The following is a 22154-nucleotide window of genomic DNA, read 5'->3' as shown; positions in this document are numbered from 1 at the left end:
AACTTGCTAATCCAACTTCCCATTAAACCTTGCTTGTGATATAGGCACCAACCAAACCTCTTGCTCTGCTGTATCTCCACTCTGCCTCAGACTGAAAAGCTAGTCCTAATGTCTTTGCCTTAATTCTGTCCATTTTTTCAAGTCCTTGAAGGACCATTCTTCCCTGATTCTCAGGCTAGAAGTGTCACTTTTCTTATCTGTACTTCCAAAGCACTTTCGTATACTTTTTATTATGGCATTTATATATAGTTCATTTATATTTAAATTTTAATTCCATGAACAATCAAGTACCATGTGTAATGGAGAAGGTGCTCATCCTCTCCCTTCCTTGAGCTTCTGGGTGATGCCAGGCCCAAGTCTTTGTGGCACCCAGCTCCATGCTTTGAATACTATGTGGCTGAATGAATTTTTAAAATCTCAAAGCAGTTAAATAGCAGGAAAGCCCATTAACTTCATACTGAAAAAGCAACATACTGTGATGATACAGGATGATATCATTTCAGGTTGGGCATACAAAAAAATAAGGAAACTAAACTAAGACCATACTCACAAGGCCATTTAGAAATTTTAAATAATGCCTCCACTATTTTTTTTCTTAGACATAGCTTTTAATGGGGAAATGGAATTTTGTTATTAATACCCATTATATTCCTGTAAGTAAATGACTATTTTTCCCTTAACTCAGTGATTAGACAGCAGGGAAGATATTAGTGGTAAAGAGTGAATCAGAGTAGTGAATATAAATGGGGCTGAGGAAACTTTAAGCATAAAGGATTCCTGAGATGAATTTACAAGTCTGTAGGAATCTGCCTTGACTGTATATTTCTATCCAACAAAACAATAAAAAAAATTTTAAATGCATATTTTTAAATGTACACAGTTTTCTATTTCATTGGACTTAAGTAAAAAGCTTCCACATGAAGACCCTTTATAACATGTGTGTGGTTATGCAAAGAGCAAAACTCAGGTAAACACTAAAGTGAGGATGAAAAACAAACCTAAAGTAAGTTTCAAGAAGATAAAATCTTAAATGGAAGGAATTGACTTCTGAAAATTAAGTCATTAATTACAACACAGTTTTACCTAGGGAAAAAATACAGCAATATTCGTTAAAAGCACACAGTTTTTATGGTATATACAAGGAGCAAAACAGAACTTTTTGGTGGAGTATATAATTCATATGTTCACAAGCAAAACCTTCAATTGTAAAATAGCACACCACCCAGGGAACAGACATAGAAAAAGTGTTAAAGTCAACATGACCATTACTCAAGTCTCTTTACAAGAGGCAAAAGGAATTTGGTAGCTACACAAGGTTATACTTGAAAGACTGCTAAAGAGGACCAAGAATCCTCACCAACTTCCATTACCGTCCTCCACCTTTGATAAAACTGGGCATCCATTCTATGAAGATGTTACCCATCGTGACCTTTAATGGCCGTATGCTTTGGCACAGTTTTACTTTATACTGATAATACCAGCAATATAATTTTCTTCTATTATTTTCCAAGGCCAGAACTTGGGAAGACAAGTTCTGAAATACCATCATAAACACACAACTGGAAACTTCTAGGAATCAAAATAGTAGAGGATGCTGAATGTGGTGGCTTGTGCCTATAATCCCAGCTACTTGAGAGGCTGAGGTGGGAGGATCACTTGAGCCCAGGAGTTTGAGACCAGCCTGGGCAACAGAGCAAGATCCTGTTTCCAAAAAAAAAAAAAAAGGCAGAGGGGAAAAACAAAGACATTAAAGACATTGCCAAATAACAGAATTAGGATTTTTCCAAGAAAAAAGAACAGGCTGAGAAAAGAAAGTTTCAAAGTCAATGAACAGAGAAAGAAAACAGCTTAAAAACAGGAATTTAACCAAATATGATTTATTGCTTGGACCTGCAGTATTTTAAATCTGTTAGTAATTGCCAGTATATTTCAAACCTCTAACTATAGTCTAACAGCGATTTAATGCCTGAACTAGAACCCAGATCCCTAGGCTCCATATTAATGCTCTAATCACACCATGAAAGCTACCGTTTCTGCACCTAGAAAGGATGCCTGACACAGAGCTGGCATGGTGTGGGCACTCAAAGGCTTCTTTCAAAGGACTCCTGTGGAGTTCCATCTCAATCTAGATTGGAATGCTCAGTCTAGAAGGGACCTATACTGCCTGCCTATGAAAGGCCTTGGGTTTGTGGAGTCAGGCTCACCTCAAAGACAAACCCCCATGTGGCTGTGGGCAGACAGGGACCCAGGTCTGTCTCTACTTGTCCTCAGAAGATTCCGACTTTGGCGTGTGAATACAGCAGACTCTATGTCTAGTAAGAACCTTGAGGCCAGGTGCGGTGGCTCACTCCTGTAATCCCAGCACTTTGGGAGGCCGAGGCAGGTGGATAACCTGAGGTCAGGAGTTCAAGACCAGCCTGGACAACATGGTGAAATCTCATCTCTACAAAATACAAAAATTAGCTGGGCATGATGGCAGGTGCCTGTAGTCCCTGCTACTCGGGAGGCTGAGGCAGGAGAATCGGTTGAACCCGGGAGGTGGAGGTTTCAGTGAGCTGATATGGCGCCACTGCACTCCAGCCTGGGTAACTGAGCGAGACTCCATCTCACAAAAAGAAAAAAAAAAAAAAAAAGAACCTTAAGATATTGACATCACTCACCCCTTACTTGGGAGGCAACCATAGGTGCCCACAATAATACTAGCTACATTATTTAAGCCCTTTTTTTGGTGCCAGGCTCCATGCTAAATGCTATAGCTACACAAACACGTGCACATATTCTTCATTAATAGTACCTATAGTTATATATTGATATATATTTACATATTGTATATTCTCATTGAACCTTCACCATAATCCTGTAAGACAGGTACTATTATTCCAATTTTATACATGCAAAAATAAGCATATAGAGATTTGATGACTTGACCAAGATCACATAACTAATTTGTGGCAAAGCCAGGATCTGAATGATGTCTATCTTCAAAGCAAATAACTTTGTCTTCCAACGCTTATAAGTTTACCATGTGCCATGGTCACAGCCACCTCAGTGGAAACATCAAGGTGAAGGCCCACTCTCCACCCCCTGCGATGTATGGACTCCAGGCTTGTGTATGAGTCCTCACTCTCCCACTCACTGGCTGTACCCTGGCCAGGCATTCGCCCTGAGCCTCAGGCTCATTCACATCAGATGAGACAGCACCCATTCCACAGGTGGTATGAGGCTTAAATGAGAAAGACTGATGTGAGTGGGGGCGCTTGGCAAAGTGAGGAGGGTCAGGCAATGCCACTGCTGTTCCTGTCGGAAGGCTGGCAGTGCAGAGGGCGCCACCATGGGGGATACGTTTCTCCACCTTCAATGAGGCAGTGGAATAGTGAGGATAGGATTTACATTGGTTTTTAAAAGTTTAGAAACAGTAATTATTTAATACATACACTCCTTAAAAAATTTAAAAATCCAAGCAGTACAAAAACGGAGTGAAAAATAAATCTCCCATCTATACTAGCCTTCTAGTTCACCTTCCAGAAGGTATCCTCCCTCCAGAAATATTTTAGACACATATAAGAGTGTGTGTGCCCCTCCCCCCAACACATACACAAGTCTATATTCCATTTATGTGCACATCACAGCATGATTTTTTTTTTGCTTAACAACATTTAGGTTGCTTTTCATGTTTTGTTATTGCAAACAAAGCTGCAATAAACATCTTTTCCCATCTGCCTTAATACATAATTATAATGTTTCTGAATCAGACAGACCTGAGCTGTATGTAGTCTCAGGACTAATTACCTTTTAGATAGCTTTGATTTTGTTTTATTTTATTTTATTTTATTTATTATTTTCGAGACAGAGCCTTGCTCTGTCACCCAGGTGGGAGTGCAGTGGTGCGATCTCAGCTCGCTGCAACCTCTGCCTCCTCGGTTCAAGAGATTCTTGTGCCTCAACCTCATAAGTAGCTGGGATTATAGGTGTGAGCCACCACACCTGGCTAATTTTGTATTTATTTTTATTTTTTAGCAGAGATGGGGTTTCACCATGTTTGCCAGGCTGGTCTTGAACTCCTGGCCTCAAGTGATCCACCTGCCTTGGCCTCCCAAAATGTTGGGATTACAGGTGTGAGCTACTGTGCCCGGTCACATTTTAGATAGCTTTCAACAAGTTACTTAATCTTGGTTTCATTATGTGTAAGATGGCAATAATGATGGCAAAATGGTTCAGAAAGCTATTATGAATTGCTGTGATGATTAAATGAGATGATACACATGAGTATTTAATATCATGCCTGACAAATAGTAGGTTCTCAATAAATGTTTGCATTAACCAAGGATGTTTTTCCTGTTTCGAATGAGGCAGTTCCTAGGTTCTAAAGACCTAGACAGAGGAGATGACCACCCTTTCAGTTGGGTTTGCACCTGAAGACATGGCAGCCATAAGTGGCTAGGTCCCAGGTGGCATCACTCCCACTCTTAGGTGACAGATCATATCAGCCTCACCACTCAGCCCATTGGCCTTATCACAGAGGCCAGTCTTTGTGGGGCTCCTTATAATAGCAGTACAAGCTCTGTACTCAGAAAAAGCCACTAGTCTTTGAGAGGACAGCTTCTGCTCTACCTCCACACCAACTTCTCTTAGGATTCTAGTCCCCGACAACCTCAAATATCCATGAATCAATCTGTGTATCTCTCATTTTGACACTTTGCACACCCTTATCTTTACTATTACTTAAGTGTTCCATGTGACAATGTCCACTGCCTTAATCAGTTTCTAAGCATTTTGAAGATAAGGTCAGAGAACATTCAAATGGTATTATGTGTCCCTCTGTATCCCCATCTTCCCTACCAGAAGCTATGGACTGAATTGTGCACATAGTATCTACTAAGGAAATAGTCAATGAGTTGAACTCTGAACAAGAACTCACCTGCAACTGAGTTTTTAGTCAAAGAATTAATGCAATAAATAGCTCTGGAGCTGGTTTCCCCCTAATGTTTGGTACCAGGAAAATAACAGCTCTATTATTTCCATTCTGACTCATGGGTAATTGTTGGGACAAGAAGCTCATGAGATTTAACGTAAATGGGTCAAATCCTTCTCCTTCCCTCCCTCTGCCACCCAGCCTGTAAAATGTAAAAGAAACAGATATACTAAAACTTACTCTGAGTTTCTGTGATTTAGCATGGTATAAAACATCCTGGTAGTGCTGGGCATGGGCTGGGTCCACATCACTAATATTCGCAGTAGGTAGGAGCAAAGTTTCTAAAGTCCTCAAAGGATTCCCTTCATCAATAGCTTCATTGATGTACCCTACAGCTACAACTCCTAGAAAATGAAGAAGTAGTTTTCCTTTTAAGTCACAGTACATTATAACTTCTCTAGTATCACCGATTGCAAAACGCTAATAAACTAGTACAGCAAGGCTGTAGGATGTAAGATCCAGGCACAAAACCAATTATGTTTCTATACACTCATAATAAGCAATCTGAAAATAAAATTAAGAACACATTCAATTCATAATAGAATGCAACTACAAATACATTATAATTATAAATATTTAGATATAATTTAATGAAAGGAACATAAGACATGTACACTGAAAACTATAAAACACCATGGGAAAAAACTTAAAGACAAATAAATGAAAAGATAGTCAATGTTCATGAATTGGAAGATTTAATATTGTTAAGATGGAAATACTTCTTAAATTGATCTACAGATTCAATGCAACTTCTATCAAGGTCCCAGCTGCTGGGTTTTTTTTTTTTTTTTTTTTTTTTTTTTTTTGAGAGATTCTTGCTCTGTCCTCCAGGCTGGAGTGCAGTGGCATGATCTCAGCTCACTGCCACCTCCGCCTCCTGTGTTCAAGCGATTCTTGTGCCTCAGCCTCCTGAGTAGCTCTCTACATTCTGACCAAAACTTGCTGTCTTTTTTATTACAGCCATCCTAGTGGGTGTGAAGTGGTATCATATTGTGGTTTGGATTTGTATTTTTCTAGTGACTAATGATTTTGAGCATCTTTTCATGTGTTTATTTTCCCTTTGTACATCATCTTTAAAGAAATGAAATGTCTATTCAAGTCCCAGCTACTTGGGAGGCTGAGGCAGGAGAATAACTTGAATCCAGGAGGCAGAGGTTGCAGTGAGCCAAGATTGCACCACTGCACTCCAGCCTGGGTGACAGAGTAAGACTCTGTTCCCCCCACCAAAAAAAAAAAAAAAAAAAAAAAAAAATATATATATATATATATATATAGAGAGAGAGAGAGAGAGAGAGAGAGATATAGAGAGAGAGAGACTGACTATAGTGTTCACAAATGAAATGCACAGAAGTCAAACTATGAAACCTGAAAAGTTTTTACAATTCTAATGAAACGGATCTATCTGGAGGTTACTTCTCAATACCTTATTATTAAAAAATAAACTATCATCCATTCATAAAAAAATGCATTTAGATAGACATGCACACACATACACACACACACACACAGACACACACACACACACACATATATATATATATATATATAACACATAATACACACACTGCCAAGGAGCTTTTGCTTTCTAGGTTAGTACTGATGGATAAGAACTGTTAAAGAAACTAGATATTAATGAACAATAAGCTTAGAATATAAGCATTTTTAAGGCCAAACTTCATATTTCTCATTTTTTCCATTAGATTTCATCTAAAATGATCACCAGTCACTTCACAAATGTGATATGCCATGAAATAGAATGAGTACTTCTCATTTTTAAAAAAAGTATCTCCAGCTTGACATTCAAGTAAAGGTAAAATATTTAGCTAAATATTTCTTGAATAGATGAGCCCATAACCACCACTTCGTTAAGAATGAAAAGATTTACCTGTAATAAGAATGAAATCATCTAAAACTCCTAGAAATCATTCCAGACTATAATACTTAAATATGTTTGAAGAAAAAGCAGAAGTATTTCTCTAATGTGCAAGTTATATTATCTGTAAACATTGGGAGAACTCTGGAAAGTCTAAGTATTAGCTATATACAAGTTACTGTCGTTTTACCCTGCAGGATTTATAAACTGGAGCGCATGGAATATTTAGTGCCATTCTCTGGTCACCCCCCTTGGGTAAGCTGTTCTAAATACCTTTAAAATACCCCATCCAAAAATGGTCTTAGCAGAACCAAGGCCAATCACCTGGAAATGAGTGCATTTCAGCTGACTTGATTGAAATCACCTGCTAAAGTTGTTGTCTGCTGTGTTTCTAAGAATACCAGCTGCTGAGGTCATAGTGAATGACATCATAGGAGCTGAAAGATTACCCAGAAGCCCTCTGGGAACATGTGCATCACTTCCTCTGTTTACAAATAAAAAGGAAATCCTATTTGAACAAAGATTGCTGAGCTTCACTCAGCCCATAGTCCACTTCTTTACATCAATACGTATTACTATAACATTCTAGTCCACAAGAGAGTGGGCGTTCTTTTAGAGTTCACGTATTTGAGGCAGCAGATGAGGTAACCTACACAGAATTGTACCTACCAAATTTAAAGAGCAAAAACTCAAAGAAGAAAATTTCCTGATATAGGCTATATGGTTTAAAATAATGCTCCTTTATGGCTCTACTGGGAAAAGTAAACTTTTCAGTAAGAAATCAACAGAGCCTGAGGAAATGCATTCAGCAGCTAGCTTCTCCATTAAATTCACCTTCTATATTTCTCATTTTCCATTAGCTGCTTACCTCACCCACATCACAACTCAGATATGGAATTAGATCTCAGAGCATGTGGCAAGAATAAGGTGGGGAGGCAAGAGTAATGCACCTTCAAAACGTCCATGAAAAATTCTCAGCTCCTCAGATGACTTAATTACTATACTGAGCAATTCCTGCCTGGTTACAATGGTGTATTTTAGAAATTTTAGATTTTGAAGAATTGCCTAAACATGATATCAAACTCAATACTTCAGGAACTCATTCTGACAAAAGAAAAAAATAAAACCAAAACACAGATAAATTAAATACTCTGTATTGAAGTTCCCAAATTCCAGAAAGGAAATATTAGTGTCTGAAATACATTTTCTGGTTATGGCATATGTCCTTTATGACAAGATATTTAACAGAAGTGTTATAGTGGCTGTGTGAAATGTCCTGGGGAGAATAACTTAGTAGTGCTGTTACCTTGATAGATAAAAGCCACAGCAATCAAATGAGATTTTTGCTTAAAAATAATATCTACTTACAAAAGACTATTCTCTAAGTTATGCAAATGTTACTTGTTTTTTTCTTCCCCAGTAATCAAATAAAGCAAAGGCTCTATTTGATAGCCAAGAACAAAACTGGCATTTTCCCCCTTTTAATCAATGTCAACTCTACCATCTTTCAGCACTGAGAACTAACATACCTTCATTTGTGTAAGCAACACGTACAAAAATAACCAAAGCAGAACTGAAGCATGGGTATTGCCAAGAATTGGAGAAAAAGTTAGAAAGCAAAGATGTGACATTAGTCTTTGTTTTGCCTACCAAAAGAAAGGAATCCTACTTCTTGGGTGGCAGTTGCCATAGCAACCAAACCACTGCAGAAGGAGATTCAGAGCATTAAGGAGGAGGTTGTGGAGAAGGGCAGAAGGCTGGGGGACTGAGCTCTGCAGCAGGACACTAGGAGCAGTGGTGGTCCCCCAACTCCCCTGATGATGTTGAACATCTGCTCATATTAGAGCTTGCGTCTTGACTAACGTCTGGCAAGAACCATAAACTCCCAAGCCAAGTGTCAGAAAAGAGCTAAGTGGGGTGTGAGCAAGCCGTCTGATTGCAGAGATTTTAAATGCTTCACTGAAAGGAAATGCAGAGGCAACAGGAAGCTGTGCTGTCTCGAAAGAAATTTAGATTTGTGTACAGCTTGAAAAGGACAAAATGAAAGTGTCCAGGGATCAGTGTAAAAGTGGTATATCCGTGGTACCTTATATACGGTAGCACAACTGGATCCGGTTTTATAGTAGGGGCTTAAAGTGAGAATATGTTTAAAAAACAAGAACCAAAACTGGCCTTGACTTTTGGCCCAGTACTTACAGGATATAGCAAAGAAAGAGAAGAAAACTTTGCAAATGGAATTAATTAACAAAGTCATATGTTTTATTTCAAGAGTGATCTTAGTATTCCTAAATACAGCATTAGAAGACCAGACCTAAGACCTTACCTAAACACACTAGAATAAAACATAATAAACTGTGAGAGAAGTATCTGCCCACTCTATCCGCAAGCTTGGAGCAAATGAGTTAGAAAAGTCAAAGCTGGAAGGTGGAGGAGAGATCAATGATTTTAGCAACACCCATCCACTGTTGCTGACAAGTCAAAAGCTCATAAGCCACAGAAGATGGTGTTGCTTTGTTTTCATGGTGGAAAACACAGCTTGAAGCTTGAATTTGGTAATGCATACTACATACAGAAAAGCAGTGAATGTATGGACTGTAGAAGCTACATAGCTCCTCATTCTTCACTCTATTTTCATAAGCAAGATGCAAATGATAAAGCAGCAAGCTGATATTCAAGAAAGCATGTTTCAGGGCATATCTTCTCGAGGTTGGTATGCTTTCATGCTGGCAGCTCATAATTTCTAGAAACACAGCAAATAACCATGATTTGTGATCATTAAGCAACAGTTAGATTGTGTTCCAATTTCTCCATTTGTGGGGCAGAAAAATCATGTCATATTTCAGAAAAAATGATGCCCAAATAAAAGGTCAAAATAAAATTGGGTGCTTAAAAATATGAGTGATTAGGCCGGGCGCGGTGGCTCACGCTTGTAATCCCAGCACTTTGGGAGGCCGAGGCGGGCGGATCACGAGGTCAGGAGATCGAGACCACGGTGAAACCCCGTCTCTACTAAAAATACAAAAAATTAGCCAGGCGTGGTGGCGGGCGCCTGTAGTCCCAGCTACTCGGAGAGGCTGAGGCAGGAGAATGGCATGAACCCAGAAGGCGGAGCTTGCAGTGAGCCACGATTGCGCCACTGCACTCCAGCCTGGGCGACAGAGCGAGACTCCGTCTCAAAAAAAAAAAAAAAAAAAAAATATGAGTTCTTTAGCTGTCTCTGAAGTACAAATAACCAGAAAATATCAGGTATTTTACTTGTGTATTTTATTCTATTATGAATTCTTGTGTAGGCTTTGTAATGTTTATAACATATTGGTATAGGCATAAAATCTACCTATAAATAAAGGTATGCATATTAGCGGAGTTTGTTCTCACAAAGTTCCTTGAGCAAAAACTTAAAGCCCTAATCTAGAAAACTAAGTTGTCCAGATACCTTCTTCCACTATGCTAGAGAAGGAAAGTGTCTTATACTTACGGTCATTTTCTTCTTGAATTTGAGCATTAACCATATCAATACAATTCTGAATTTCATTCCAGCTTAAGTTATCTTGCCCTTGGGATAAAACTTCTAGTTTAACAGAGAGTAGTGTGTTTGCGTAACTGTGGAAGAGAAAATAATTATGATGTTAATCAGAGACATTCATTCTTTGTTCATGTTATGTTTCTCAACTATGACACATGGTCAAACGTAGTTGTTATGAGGTTAGACAAAGAGTAGAAAGGCAAATAAAATTGTCTTGGGTAGCTCTGTCAACATATACCAGGCTTAATTGTACTAATGGTATTTTCTTAAAGTATTTTTATGAACAAATTCTGTTTAATGAAAGCTCTTCAAAATCAAAACTTGTACCTAACTCAAGCAAAACTGAAAGCTTTCAAGTCTGTGAAATTACTTTTCCCTGGTTATTAATTTTCCTCCCCTTTGTATGTCTTGGTTCTTCTCAGCCTTCAGATGATTGTTACAGGACAAAATTCAGAGTTACTATGGGTCTCAATCATTCTATCATCAAGGGTCCTTTTCATTATTTCTCTTGTTCCTTCCAAAATCTAAGTTTTAAAAGACCTCTTCTACTACAACCCTAATATAGAGCCACTTTGAGGCCTAATATGCCACTGAGGAATCAGATAACATGCAAACGTAGTTCCAGAAACCTTGCTGAGTAGCATGATCTTTACCGTATGTTGTCCTGAAGAGGTGGCACATGAGTTAAACCAGTATATACTGAAATTCCTTTTTACCTGCCCATTTCTCCAAAGGCTCCTAGCCAATACTCAAAAATCTCTCTTAGGCCTGGTGTAGTGGCTCACACCTGTAATCCCAGCAATTTGGAAGGCTGAGTGAGAGGATCGCTTGAGCCCAGGAGTTAAAGACCAGCTTGGGCAACACAGGGAAACTCTGTCTCCATAAAAAAATAAAATTAAAATTAAAAATGGCCCTCTCACCCATTGTTTATGACCAATGACCCTTCTTACTGTGCATAGCCCTCTGGAAGATACAGTTTAGTCAACCACTCCAATTACTTTTTTTCTGTCTGGGGAAATTTCAGGGAAAAACTTACTCATACTGATATATTAAGAAACTTTTACTTCTCAATTATCAATTTTCCCACTTTCCAATTTTCACAGAACCAATGTTACAACCATAGGCTAACATGAACTATTCCAGCCAAAAGTAATAAAACCAGATAGTTTAGTGTGCTTTTATGTCTTTACACCAGGGCAATGAAGAACAATCTTCTGTGTACATAATGAGTCACTCTGCAGTTTGAATTCTGAATAGTCTCTAGGGATCTAGTAATGGCAGAGGTTAAAAGAAGAAACATTATATGAAGTCTAAAACTATTTTCTTGGTTGTGACAAACTTTTTCAAAATTCTGCATGCTTCAAGATGACATGCAGTGTCTTCCATAGAGAGTAGCTTGAGAGAAAAACATCATTCAAAAATAGGAAATGGTGGTAACAATTTATTGTCTGTAGCTGAATGAGGCCTCGTCAAGTGCAGATGTGAAATACACTAGTAACATATAATAAATAATACTGACCACAATAACAATTTGAATAAGCGGTAACTTGCACTGGTTAGTGTCCCTCACAGATGGAGACCATTCCAAAAGCGCAAAGTCCTTATGGGCATCCCATACACTTAACGTCTAAATGCTGACCCAACAGGAGTGAAATGAGAAAGTTAAAAATAAACACAGAAAGAAATACAACTACCCATCATTTCTTTAGAAATGAACAAAAACAAGCTATAAAGGAAAAGATTTTAAAAGTAACACCATTTGACCCAGCAATCCCATTACTGGGTATATACTCAAGGGATTATAAATCAGTCTACTATAAAGGCACATGTACCTGTATGTTTATTGCGGCACTGTTCACAATAGCAAAGACTTGGAACCAACCCAAATGTCCATCAATGATAGACTGCATAAAGAAAATGTGGCACATATACACCATGGAATACTATGCAGCCACAAAAAAGGATGAGTTCATGTCCTTTGCAGGGACGTGGATGAAGCTGGAAACCATCATTCTCAGCAAACTAACAGGAACAGAAACCAACAACGCATGTTCTCACTCATAAGTAGGACTGAACAATGAGAACATGTGGTCACAGGGAGGAGAACAACATACACTGAGGCATGTCAGGGGGTGGGGAACTCGGGGAGGGATAGCATTAGGAGAAATACCTAATGTAGATGGTGGGTTGATGGGTGCAGCAAACCACCATGGCACGTGTATACCTATGTAACAAACCTGCATGTTCTGCACATGTATCCCCGAACTTAAAGTATAATAATAAAAAAAATTAAAAAAAAAAAGTGACACACGAGAGCTCCACAGCCTTTTCCAATTGAGTATTTCTCTCCAGTACTGAAGTGACCAACTTTGGCAAATATTCCGTAGTTTACCCAAACAGATCAATGTCCTTTCCTCTCACTGCTCTCAGTTCTCTTCACCTCATCTATGGACAGACTAGTAAGGAGTCTACTAATCTAAGTGTGGGCGGCAAGCCACCCAGGCGTCGAGGCAAGAGACTGAGGACACAAGCTGTTCCAGTATAATAAAATATAAAACAAGAATAGTCATACCAGATATAGATCTTAGATATGATTATATATGAATATCATTAATCATTAGTTGGTAGTAATTACTCTTTATCCCAATATTACAATAATCCCTGCTCTATAATCATAACCTAAGAAAAACCAGGCCATACAGAGATAGGAGCTGAGGGGACATAGTGAGGTGTGACCAGAAGACAGGAGTGCGAGCCTTCTGTTATGCCTGGACAGGGCCACCAGAGGGCTCCTTGGTCTAGCGGTGACGCCAGCATCTGGGAAGATGCCCGTTGCCAGGCGGACCATGGTCTAGTGGTAGCAAAAGGTGTCAAGGAACAACACCCGCTACTTAGCAGACCGGGAAAGGGAGTCACCCTTTCCCCAGGGGAGTTTAGAGAAGACTCTGCTCCTCCACCTCTTGTGGAGGGCCTGACACCAGTCAGGCTTTCCCGCAGTTATCCGGAAGCCTAACCGTCTCCCTGTGATGCTGTGCTTCAGTGGTCACGCTCCTAGTCCACCTTCATGTTCCATCCTGTACACCTGGCTCTGCTTTCTAGACAGTAGTAGTAAATTAGTGAAAGTACTAAAAGTCTCTGATATGTAGAAATAATGGCGTAAGCCGTCTTTCTCTTTGTCTTCTCTCTCTCTCTGCCTCGGATGCCAGGCAGGGAAGGGCCCCTTGTCCAGTGGACACGTGACCCACGTGACCCTACCTATCACTGGAGAAGACTCACATTCTTTACCCTGCCCCTTTTGCTTTGTATACAATAAATAACAGCGAAGCCAGACATTCGGGGCCACTACCGGTCTCCGCGCATTGGTGGTAGTGGTCCCCCGGGCCCAGCTGCCTTTTCTTTTATCTCTTTGTCTTGTGTCTTTATTTCTACACTCTCTCGTCACCGCACACAGGGAGAGACCCACTGAGCCTGTGGGGCTGGACCCTACATCTAAGAGACCTGGGAAGCTCTGAGAAGATCAGTGATCCAATTTAGTTCAGCAGATGTTTGTGAGCACTTACTACATGTAAAACGTGGCAGGCACTACAGGAATAGTAGGAGGAAAAAGGTGCAGCCTTTATGCTTTCAGACTAGTGGGTAAGACGACAAAAATTCCAAAAAGGTATAAAAGCAGAGCACAGGAAGGGCCGTTAAAGTAGAGAGTCCACAAGAGTAGATATAACAGGGTTCAAAGCAAGAAGTGGAAGGAAACCCTTATTGGTGGAGCACCCTCCCTGGGACAGGCACTGAATCAAACACTGAATCCTCAAAACAGTTCTGCAAATGCAGAGTGGGGCTTTTGTTTCTTTTGTTTTTGTGCTTTATAGATGAAGGAAAAAGGCTTAGTTAGGGAGGGTCAAACTCAGATATTTTTGGTTCCAAGGCATATGCTCCTTTAACCACATCATGCTACCTCCTAGGAGAGATAACATCAGATGCTGGGGTGGGGAGAAGAACGGATATACCTCACGGAACATAATGTGTGGTAGGCAGGGCTCAGAAGCTCCAATACTGTGTTTAGCTGAGCTGGGTAAAGGCACCAAGTTCCTGATGGTGAGAGGACCATGCATAGGAACACAGAGACCAGAAAGTACACTTGGACTTGGCTAAAGTGCAAAATACGAGTAGGGATGGAGCTGGAGGTAAGGTCAGAGCAACATGCTTAGAATGAGAAGTTTGTTCTTAATTCAGATGAGAACAAGGAACAATCAAACAGAATTATTAACAGGGCTACATTTTAGAACAGTTAATCTGGGAACAGTGTATGCCCAAGGCTAATGTTAACCCATACAATACGTTTGTGAGAATTAGACAAAAGAATCTCTCTGGGAAAACACAGCTCCAAGAGTAGAAGCCATGGTGAATAGGGAGAGACTTTGCATGAATTTGTCAAGGTGGCCATGCACAGCACACTTGTGCTATGAAGAACCTGCACTCTATGGGGAGAGGCCCTGGACAGAGCCGTGTTTCTCAAACGTGATAATCTGCAAAACTGGGCTTCCAAGATCCCAAGTTAAGATGCTGACTTTGGAAGTAAAATGCCAAGGCTGTAGAAGATCATTTGGGGCCAATAAAAGTGTCAATACAAGAACCCAAGTGGGCCCTTAAATCCCATGTCAGTACTGGGTCTTCTAGTTCCAGAATGTATTTAAATTAAAAAAAAAAAATCAAAACACATTTTAAAAGTTCTTCACACAGAACACTCGAACTGTGAGGCTCCATCTGTAGGTCCCAGATGGAAACTACAGGTATAAATATGGTTTTCAAATAGAACGGGACCACTTCTTTAAGGGTATTTGTAAATGAGGAAGCAGGCATTTTTGATCATCAGAATGGGTGAGTCGGGGGCTACTGTCATGTGGAGGACAGTTGCCAGGGATGCTAAATACGTGGAATAGTCTTGACAGTTATCTCACCAAGACGCCCCATTAGCCTGTAAGCTTCATAAGGGATTGACCAGCTCTGTCTTCTACTCTAGCACTAAGAAAGTATGGCAAAGCCTGGTTAGGTAGGAATGATTAATGAATGGGGAGAGAAAAGAAGTAGGATGACCAATTTAGGGGTTACTACAGAAGCAAAAGTGAGAAGTCTAAATGAGGGTGGTTGCAGGGAAATGGAAACATCTTGCAGAGGTATAAGGCACATAGACTGGCTACTGACAGCAGGCTCTTTAGAGCACAAGGGTGCCCAGCTGAGGGCAGAGGGAAACTCAAATTGAGCTTCAGGTTTCTAAGTTTACAGGAGAGAATGGTGCCATTAACAACTAAAAGAAACAGTGGAAGTAGATATAAATTATCTTGGAAACACACTCTAAGGAGTCATATGAACCAGATGGCCAAATTTAAGTAGAACAAGAGAATTAGTTTCTCCAAAAAGACTAAAAACAAGGAAAACCCACCATCCTTCCATTACTTTTTGGCCATTCACTACATAGACAAGTGGTCAAATACCATTTGCTTAACCTAAGAAATCTCTGGTTTTTCCTTTGCAACTGTACATGACCCAAGAGAATTAGCCAACCTGCCTATTAGAGCCATTCCAAAATCAGTAGCTGAAAAGAGCTTTTGTCAAGATCTGTGCAGACATCTCCCCCTGGTGGTTACACGAATCCAAGATTCACTCATTTTAACTGGGGCTTTTATCTCAGCAACTCTTTCTTCTGGCTCCCAGTTCTGGCCATTCGATTTTCTCTCTAGATCCGCTATAGTGTTTTATAATAATGCTATCACAGTTGTACTATCTGGTAGCACACTTCAGAAACATGAAATGAAAGATAAATGGATGTTGTTACCCACTGCCATGACCCACTGTGGTCTCAGGATTTCTTTGGCTTAATAATCAGAAGAGTGGAGTTTGGGGCCCAACTGCCCAATTTTAGGTCCATAACCTGGATTCTGTTTCTGCATCAGTGACATAAAAGAACTGGACTGGATGATTACTAAAGTTGCTTCCAACTCTTCTACATTCTGCGGTTTCCAAAGGACGCCCAAGGAAAGGTATGTTTCCAATAGTTCCTTTATTTTCAGCCTATCAAATAATCTTTGCCAATGACAAAGTCATTTATTAATTGCCACAGGATGATCACTTTCTGATTCTTTTTGTTCCCCAGAAGGAATACTGTAAACAAGGATACTAATTAGAAGGGCTCTTAGACTAGTTTTGGTATATGGATTTCTCCACCAACAGGCAAATTCCTCACTTATAAGATCTGCCAAACATGCATTTCTGCACTGAAAGAAGGTTTGGAAAATGTTCCTTACCGTTCCACATATGCCTTGTCCAGATTGTTTAAGCCTATTGTGGGGCTTCTGAGTTGATTCTGCGCAGACACAAGATCGTTGCTTTCCAAGGCCTGGTTTAGTAAAGCAACAGCAGACAACATTTCCACCGCAATCAAAAGCTCTTCGTGGGCCAAGTAATTCTATTGGAAAACATATGGCAACATAAGCTCCCCACACAACACACTTCATGTGCATGATGGAGGTTTACAATGCACATTTCAGCAAACAATGAAAAGTCAAAGAACTTGATAGCTCAGCAGAAAGAGGAGTCATGGCCACCTGCTTTCCACTGGCTTTAAGAACAGGTATTTGGCTCCTGGGCTTTCCTTAGATGATCATTTTTTGGGACTGGGTTGATTACAATGAAAAGTTACGATTCCACAAATGTCTGCATTCCCATTGCTGATCCCTACTCCTAGCTATACTGGCTGCTTAAAGGCTCAGTCCAGCCATATAATTAAGCCAAGGACTAGATAACATCGTCACTGACTGAGAGTGCCAGGTAAGATTTTAGCACAGCTAATGATTTCTAGTTTGAATTAAGGGTTAAGGGAAGGTTGGGAGAATTTCACCGAAAAGTTATAATCTGAAGCACAAAATAAGGTCTTCAAACCAAGACTATTGATTTAATTCGAAAAAAGTTAAAGTGACATTTTCATGGAAATTTTAAAATATATTACCAGGTCAAGATATTTGAAGAAATCTGAGGTGATCTTTTGGTAAAGCAAGTAAAGCTCTCCAGGTTTTTTTGTTTGGTTTGGTTTGCTTTATTATTATTATTATTATTTGAGATGGAGTTTGGCTCTTGTTGCCCAGGCTGGGGTGCAATGGCATGATCTAGGCTCACTGCAGCCTCTGCCTCCCAGGTTCAAGCGATTCTCCTGCCTCAGCCTCCCAAGTAGCTGGGATTACAGGCGCCCACCACCATGCCCAGCTAATTTTTTGTATTTTTAATAGAGACAAGGTTTTGCCATGTTGGCCAGGCTGGTCTTGAACTCCTGGCCTCAGGTGATCTGCCTGCCTCAGCCTCCCAAAGTGCTAGGATTACAGGCGTGAACCACCGCACCTGGCCAGATCTCCAGGTTTATATGATTTAAAATCTGGATTTAGCTTATCCAAAAAAATACGTCTTAGATTCCCCTTTAATATCTTCTTCCATTTAACCATTTTATATTATATTGGCCCAACTTCAAAAGGAATATTTTTTTCATCATATTGAAGGGACATAAGGAGGAGGAGCATGAAAAAAAATTGCTAAGGAAAAGCTGATACATATTTTACATTTAGGATATTATAGGTATTTAATATATAACGTAACGTTCATCTTAAAATGCATTATTATATCTTTCTGGATCTTCACAGAAGTCTTGCAGCAAACTGATTTCAGAATAAAAAGGGATAGTTTAATCTTTCAAAGCAAATGGGAAGAAGGGGTTACCATAGAGAGCATGTAAGTAAATTTTATTTAAATATCTTACATTAAATACAAGTTTAACATATAAGGTATCAAATTATAAGAGCAGAATGGAATTGTTTATAATTCACTTCCTCTATCTCTTTCAGTGACCTGTCCGTGGACACCTAAATTGGTATACAGCAAACAGGATAAGGAGAGAGGAAGAAGAAATGGGGCTGGACAGCCACAGGTTAACTATGGCCAGTTGAGGATGAATGAGTGTCCTCAAGCATAAGTAGCCTTGAGCTTCAGAGCCAGAGAAGTGGAAGAAAATATTAATGACAGAACCTAAGTGAAATTAAGAAAATAAGCTATTTTTCTTTTATTACAAATACTATATTTCTATTTAGGAAACATAGGGAGTCTTTTCAATTATTATTATTATTTTTGTAAAGATGAGGCCTATGTTGCCCAGGTTGGTCTTGAATTCCTGGCCTCAAGTGATCCTCCTGTCTCAGCCTCCCAAAGTGCTAAGATTACAGACAGGAGCTACCACATTCAGCCAATACAGAAGTCTTAATAAGCAAGAATAAGAAAACAAATGCTGCCACCCAAGCTCTTTTGTGTATATCTTTTTATGTATTTTAAATTCATACATACATTTGCAGAGGTTTTGTCTTTATAACTGACTTCATTTTCTTATTGCAAAAAACAAGATAATGCTACATATCTTAATCTCATTTTTCCCACTTAATATTAGTATGGATATCTTTTCCAGTCATTATTCTTTACATTATCATTTTCACTGGTTGCACATATTTCTCGCATGTACAAGCACCATAAATGTTATTAATTTACAGGCAATCTGCTATTAATTAACAGTCATTTGTTTCCTGGTTTTCAGTATTCTAAACAATGCTGTGAAACATCTCTGTGGCCAAAGCTATTTGGTTCATATCCTTCAGGCTTATTTTCTAGAACGTAACTGTCAGCATCATGGGCTTTTGATCTGTATTACTAAGACCACCCTGCAGAAAAGCTGTATAATTCATACGCCCAGTGGCTGTGTAGGAGATGTTTGTGCCCCATATCTATCCCTATGCTGGGTTAAATCTTTCTAATCTCTACCAATCTAATTTTAAATCATAAGTGTACTGTGTTTTAATTTATATATTTTTTACTTCTGATTGAGTTTAAACTTTTTGTTTGTCGTTTGTATATTTCTTGTTTTATGAATTGCCTGCTCATGTTTTTGGCCTCTCTTTATTGTGTGTGGATAAGCGCTGATTGTGACTTTAAAGATCCAATGACTGTCCTATGTTTTTCCTTAGAACTTTACTTTTTAAAATTATTTTTTATATTTAATATTTTATGTTGAAAATTTATTTTGATATATGTGTAGTGAGTTAATGTTTTCTTAACAAAGCTTAAACACTTGCAAGGATATCATTTATTAAATAGTTGTTTCCTCACCTTCTTGAAATACGAGCCTTGTCATATGCTGAATTCTTGGTTCTGCTTTCAGTAGTTTTCATTTTGTTTCATTGTTTGGTTTACAAGAGTGTTAGTAAACATGTTCTTAATTACTGTAACCTTGTATGAAATTATTGTTGAATGCTGTTGTCATATTAAGGAGCACAAATTTCCAAAAATCAAAGCCATGGTGCTAATGGTCTTATTTGCAGTTTCTAAAATTGCAGATTGAGCTTATTTTCTACACAAAAAACATTATATATTGTAAAAAAAAATACCACATCGGTATAGCTAAAAATTATCCAAGGTTCTTCAAATATCACACAGAGAATAAGAACAACCTATTTTCACATGTATATGTATAGACCACCGCCGGAATCTCCTAACTATGCTCTTAGATTCTTTATGTAGACTAAAAGCAAGAATTAACAAGGAAGAAGGCCATGGAATTGGTACAGGTGGGCCAGTGAGACCAGGACTGGTACAAATTAGAGATCCCCAGATCCCTATTCCCCTTTCCTAACTAGGCTTCCCTAGTGCGCCATGGTACACAGGGTTACCATCCCCACAGCTGGGGTCTCCTCTGACTTACCATGGCGTTCTGTTTCTGGAGGTTGAAAAGTTCGTTCTGATACATGGCAGCAGCAAAGGGATAAACAGCAGGCAGCTGGGCCTCTGGTTTCTTCAGTGCAAGCAGCGTATTCTCGGGGTCACCTTCCGGAATGACAGCATTGATATGGTCCACTGCAGCCTGCCCTGAGGGTGGGGGTTCATGTTTTGTCAGAATGGTTGCTCTTTCCACTGCGGTTTCACCCAACCAGCCCTTCTTCCCAAGGATTTGAACCTAAGCAGTTACTTTTCATGAACTCTGAAAAGCTGCAGGCAGAGGGTAGGTAAGGCTTTGAAAATGTTATCTCAGTAATTGAAACTAATCCAATACTTGGAGTTAGTGCCTACAAGAACCTTAGCATTGATGGGGCTTAGGGTATGAGATCAGTCCTGAGTAGCATGACTTCCTTCCAAAATCCTTCCTTATAGGACCAGCTCTGGTCTCACTTCTTCCCTGAAGCCTTCAGATTGCTCCAGTCCTTAAGGATTTCTCATCATGTGAACACCATAGTTATTTAAAGCTAGGCCATGTAGTTCCAGCAGGCATGTTCCCTGTGCTCCTTGTGCATTAGTACTGCATCCCCAAGGAGACTTCAAGCGACAAGAAGACCAGAGGCAAGACTTGCCCTACAGCTGTATCTTCCTAATACATAAGTACTGCGGTAAGCCTACAGCAAGCACTCGGACACATTGCTGCAACATCTGAGACAACCATAAACTCTGTGATATGGTTTGGCTCTGTGTCCCCACCCAAATCTTATGTTGAATTATAATCCCCAATGTTGGAGGAGGGATCTGGTGGAAGATGACTGTAACATGGGGGCAGATTTCCCCCTGGATGATAGTGAGTTCTCACGAGATATGGTTAAGTGTGTAGCACTTCCCCCTTCTCTCTCTTCCTCCTGCTTTGGGCATGTGAAGATGTGCCTGGCTTCCTCATCGCCTTCTGCCATGATTGTAAGTTTCCTGAGGCCTCCCCTAGACATGCAGAACTGTGAGTCAATTAAGCCTCTTTTCTTCATAAATTACCCAGTCTCAAGCAGTTCTTTATAGCAGTGTGAGAATGAACTAATACATTCTGTGATCTCTCAATCAGTTGTAAGGTGCAGATTATAAAGACCTGAATTTTGGTGACCAAACTGAGATGCTTGGAACAGTAGATTCAGCATAGTTTTCAGAGAACAAAAATGAAATTGCTGAGTAAATGGGAGAATGAATGATGAACTCTGCCACCAGGAAAGAGCAAATCAGACAGAGATTGCAGAGTTTTGCCTTATAGAGAAGTCATCTGGGTAGCAGAAGTAACACATACCCATAAATTTATAGAGCCTTTCAAGGGTTAGCCTGACTGCCTAATTCATAAGTAGACTGCAGCTAAGATTCTTCTAACCCTTTTTGACAAGATGACAATTTATCTTCTCTAAATACATTCACAAGGATCTTCCCTCAATATTTTAACTAAGAGATATAATTCAATAACAGGAAATACTTATGATTAATGGAATCCTTCAAGTTATCCCCCAGAAAACTCACACTTAACCTAAAGGAACCTGAGAACCTTAGCATTTCTATCTTTAAAATTAATGTGACAAACCAAAACATTTCAGAAAGGAAGGCTAGTGGTCGTTTGTGGTATTTGCTGTTCTGCTAAAGTTAATCCAAGGCCTTTCAGCTGTATCTCAGATTACTCTAGGTAGGATCTTGCTTTACCTTTGATAAATTTATTATATGGGTTTGTACAGCTGAATTTCAAACATCAGAAAATCATGTCTTTAAAACACTGTTTCTCTCTCTCTCTCTCTCTTTTTGAGACAGTCTTGCTCTGTTGCCAAGGCTGGAGTGCAGTGGTGCAATCTTGGCTTACTGCAGTCTCGACCTCTCGGGCTCAGGAGATCCTCTGACCTCAACCTCTAGAGTATCTGGGGCTACAGTTGTGTGCCAACATGCCCGGCTCATTTTTAAATTTTTTTTTTTTGTAAAGACTGAGT

General features: G+C 39.5%; 1 protein-coding gene and 1 long non-coding RNA gene across 3 annotated transcripts in view; one reads left to right on the top strand and one right to left on the bottom strand.

The window, feature by feature from the left end:
* Window positions 1-22154, bottom strand: part of IQGAP2 (IQ motif containing GTPase activating protein 2) — a 307861-nt gene that overhangs the window by 90623 nt on the left and 195084 nt on the right. For both annotated transcript variants that reach the window (XM_003261487.4, XM_012505474.2), the window contains 4 exons: window positions 20150-20313; window positions 16668-16828; window positions 10321-10445; window positions 5153-5316 (listed from right to left, as the gene is read on the bottom strand). In XM_003261487.4, coding sequence (XP_003261535.2) covers window positions 5153-5316; window positions 10321-10445; window positions 16668-16828; window positions 20150-20313 — 614 coding nt within the window. The remainder of the gene's footprint in view (window positions 1-5152; window positions 5317-10320; window positions 10446-16667; window positions 16829-20149; window positions 20314-22154) is intronic.
* Window positions 7380-9738, top strand: LOC105739449. The gene is made up of 2 exons (XR_001115370.2): window positions 7380-7489; window positions 8266-9738. It is a non-coding gene; the product is annotated as an uncharacterized LOC105739449 (long non-coding RNA).

Source organism: Nomascus leucogenys, chromosome 2, assembly GCF_006542625.1.
Source record: "Nomascus leucogenys isolate Asia chromosome 2, Asia_NLE_v1, whole genome shotgun sequence".
In the NCBI taxonomy this organism is placed as follows: domain Eukaryota; kingdom Metazoa; phylum Chordata; class Mammalia; order Primates; family Hylobatidae; genus Nomascus; species Nomascus leucogenys.
Note: the sequence above shows the minus strand (reverse complement) of the source record. Positions and strands in the feature narration are given on the sequence as shown.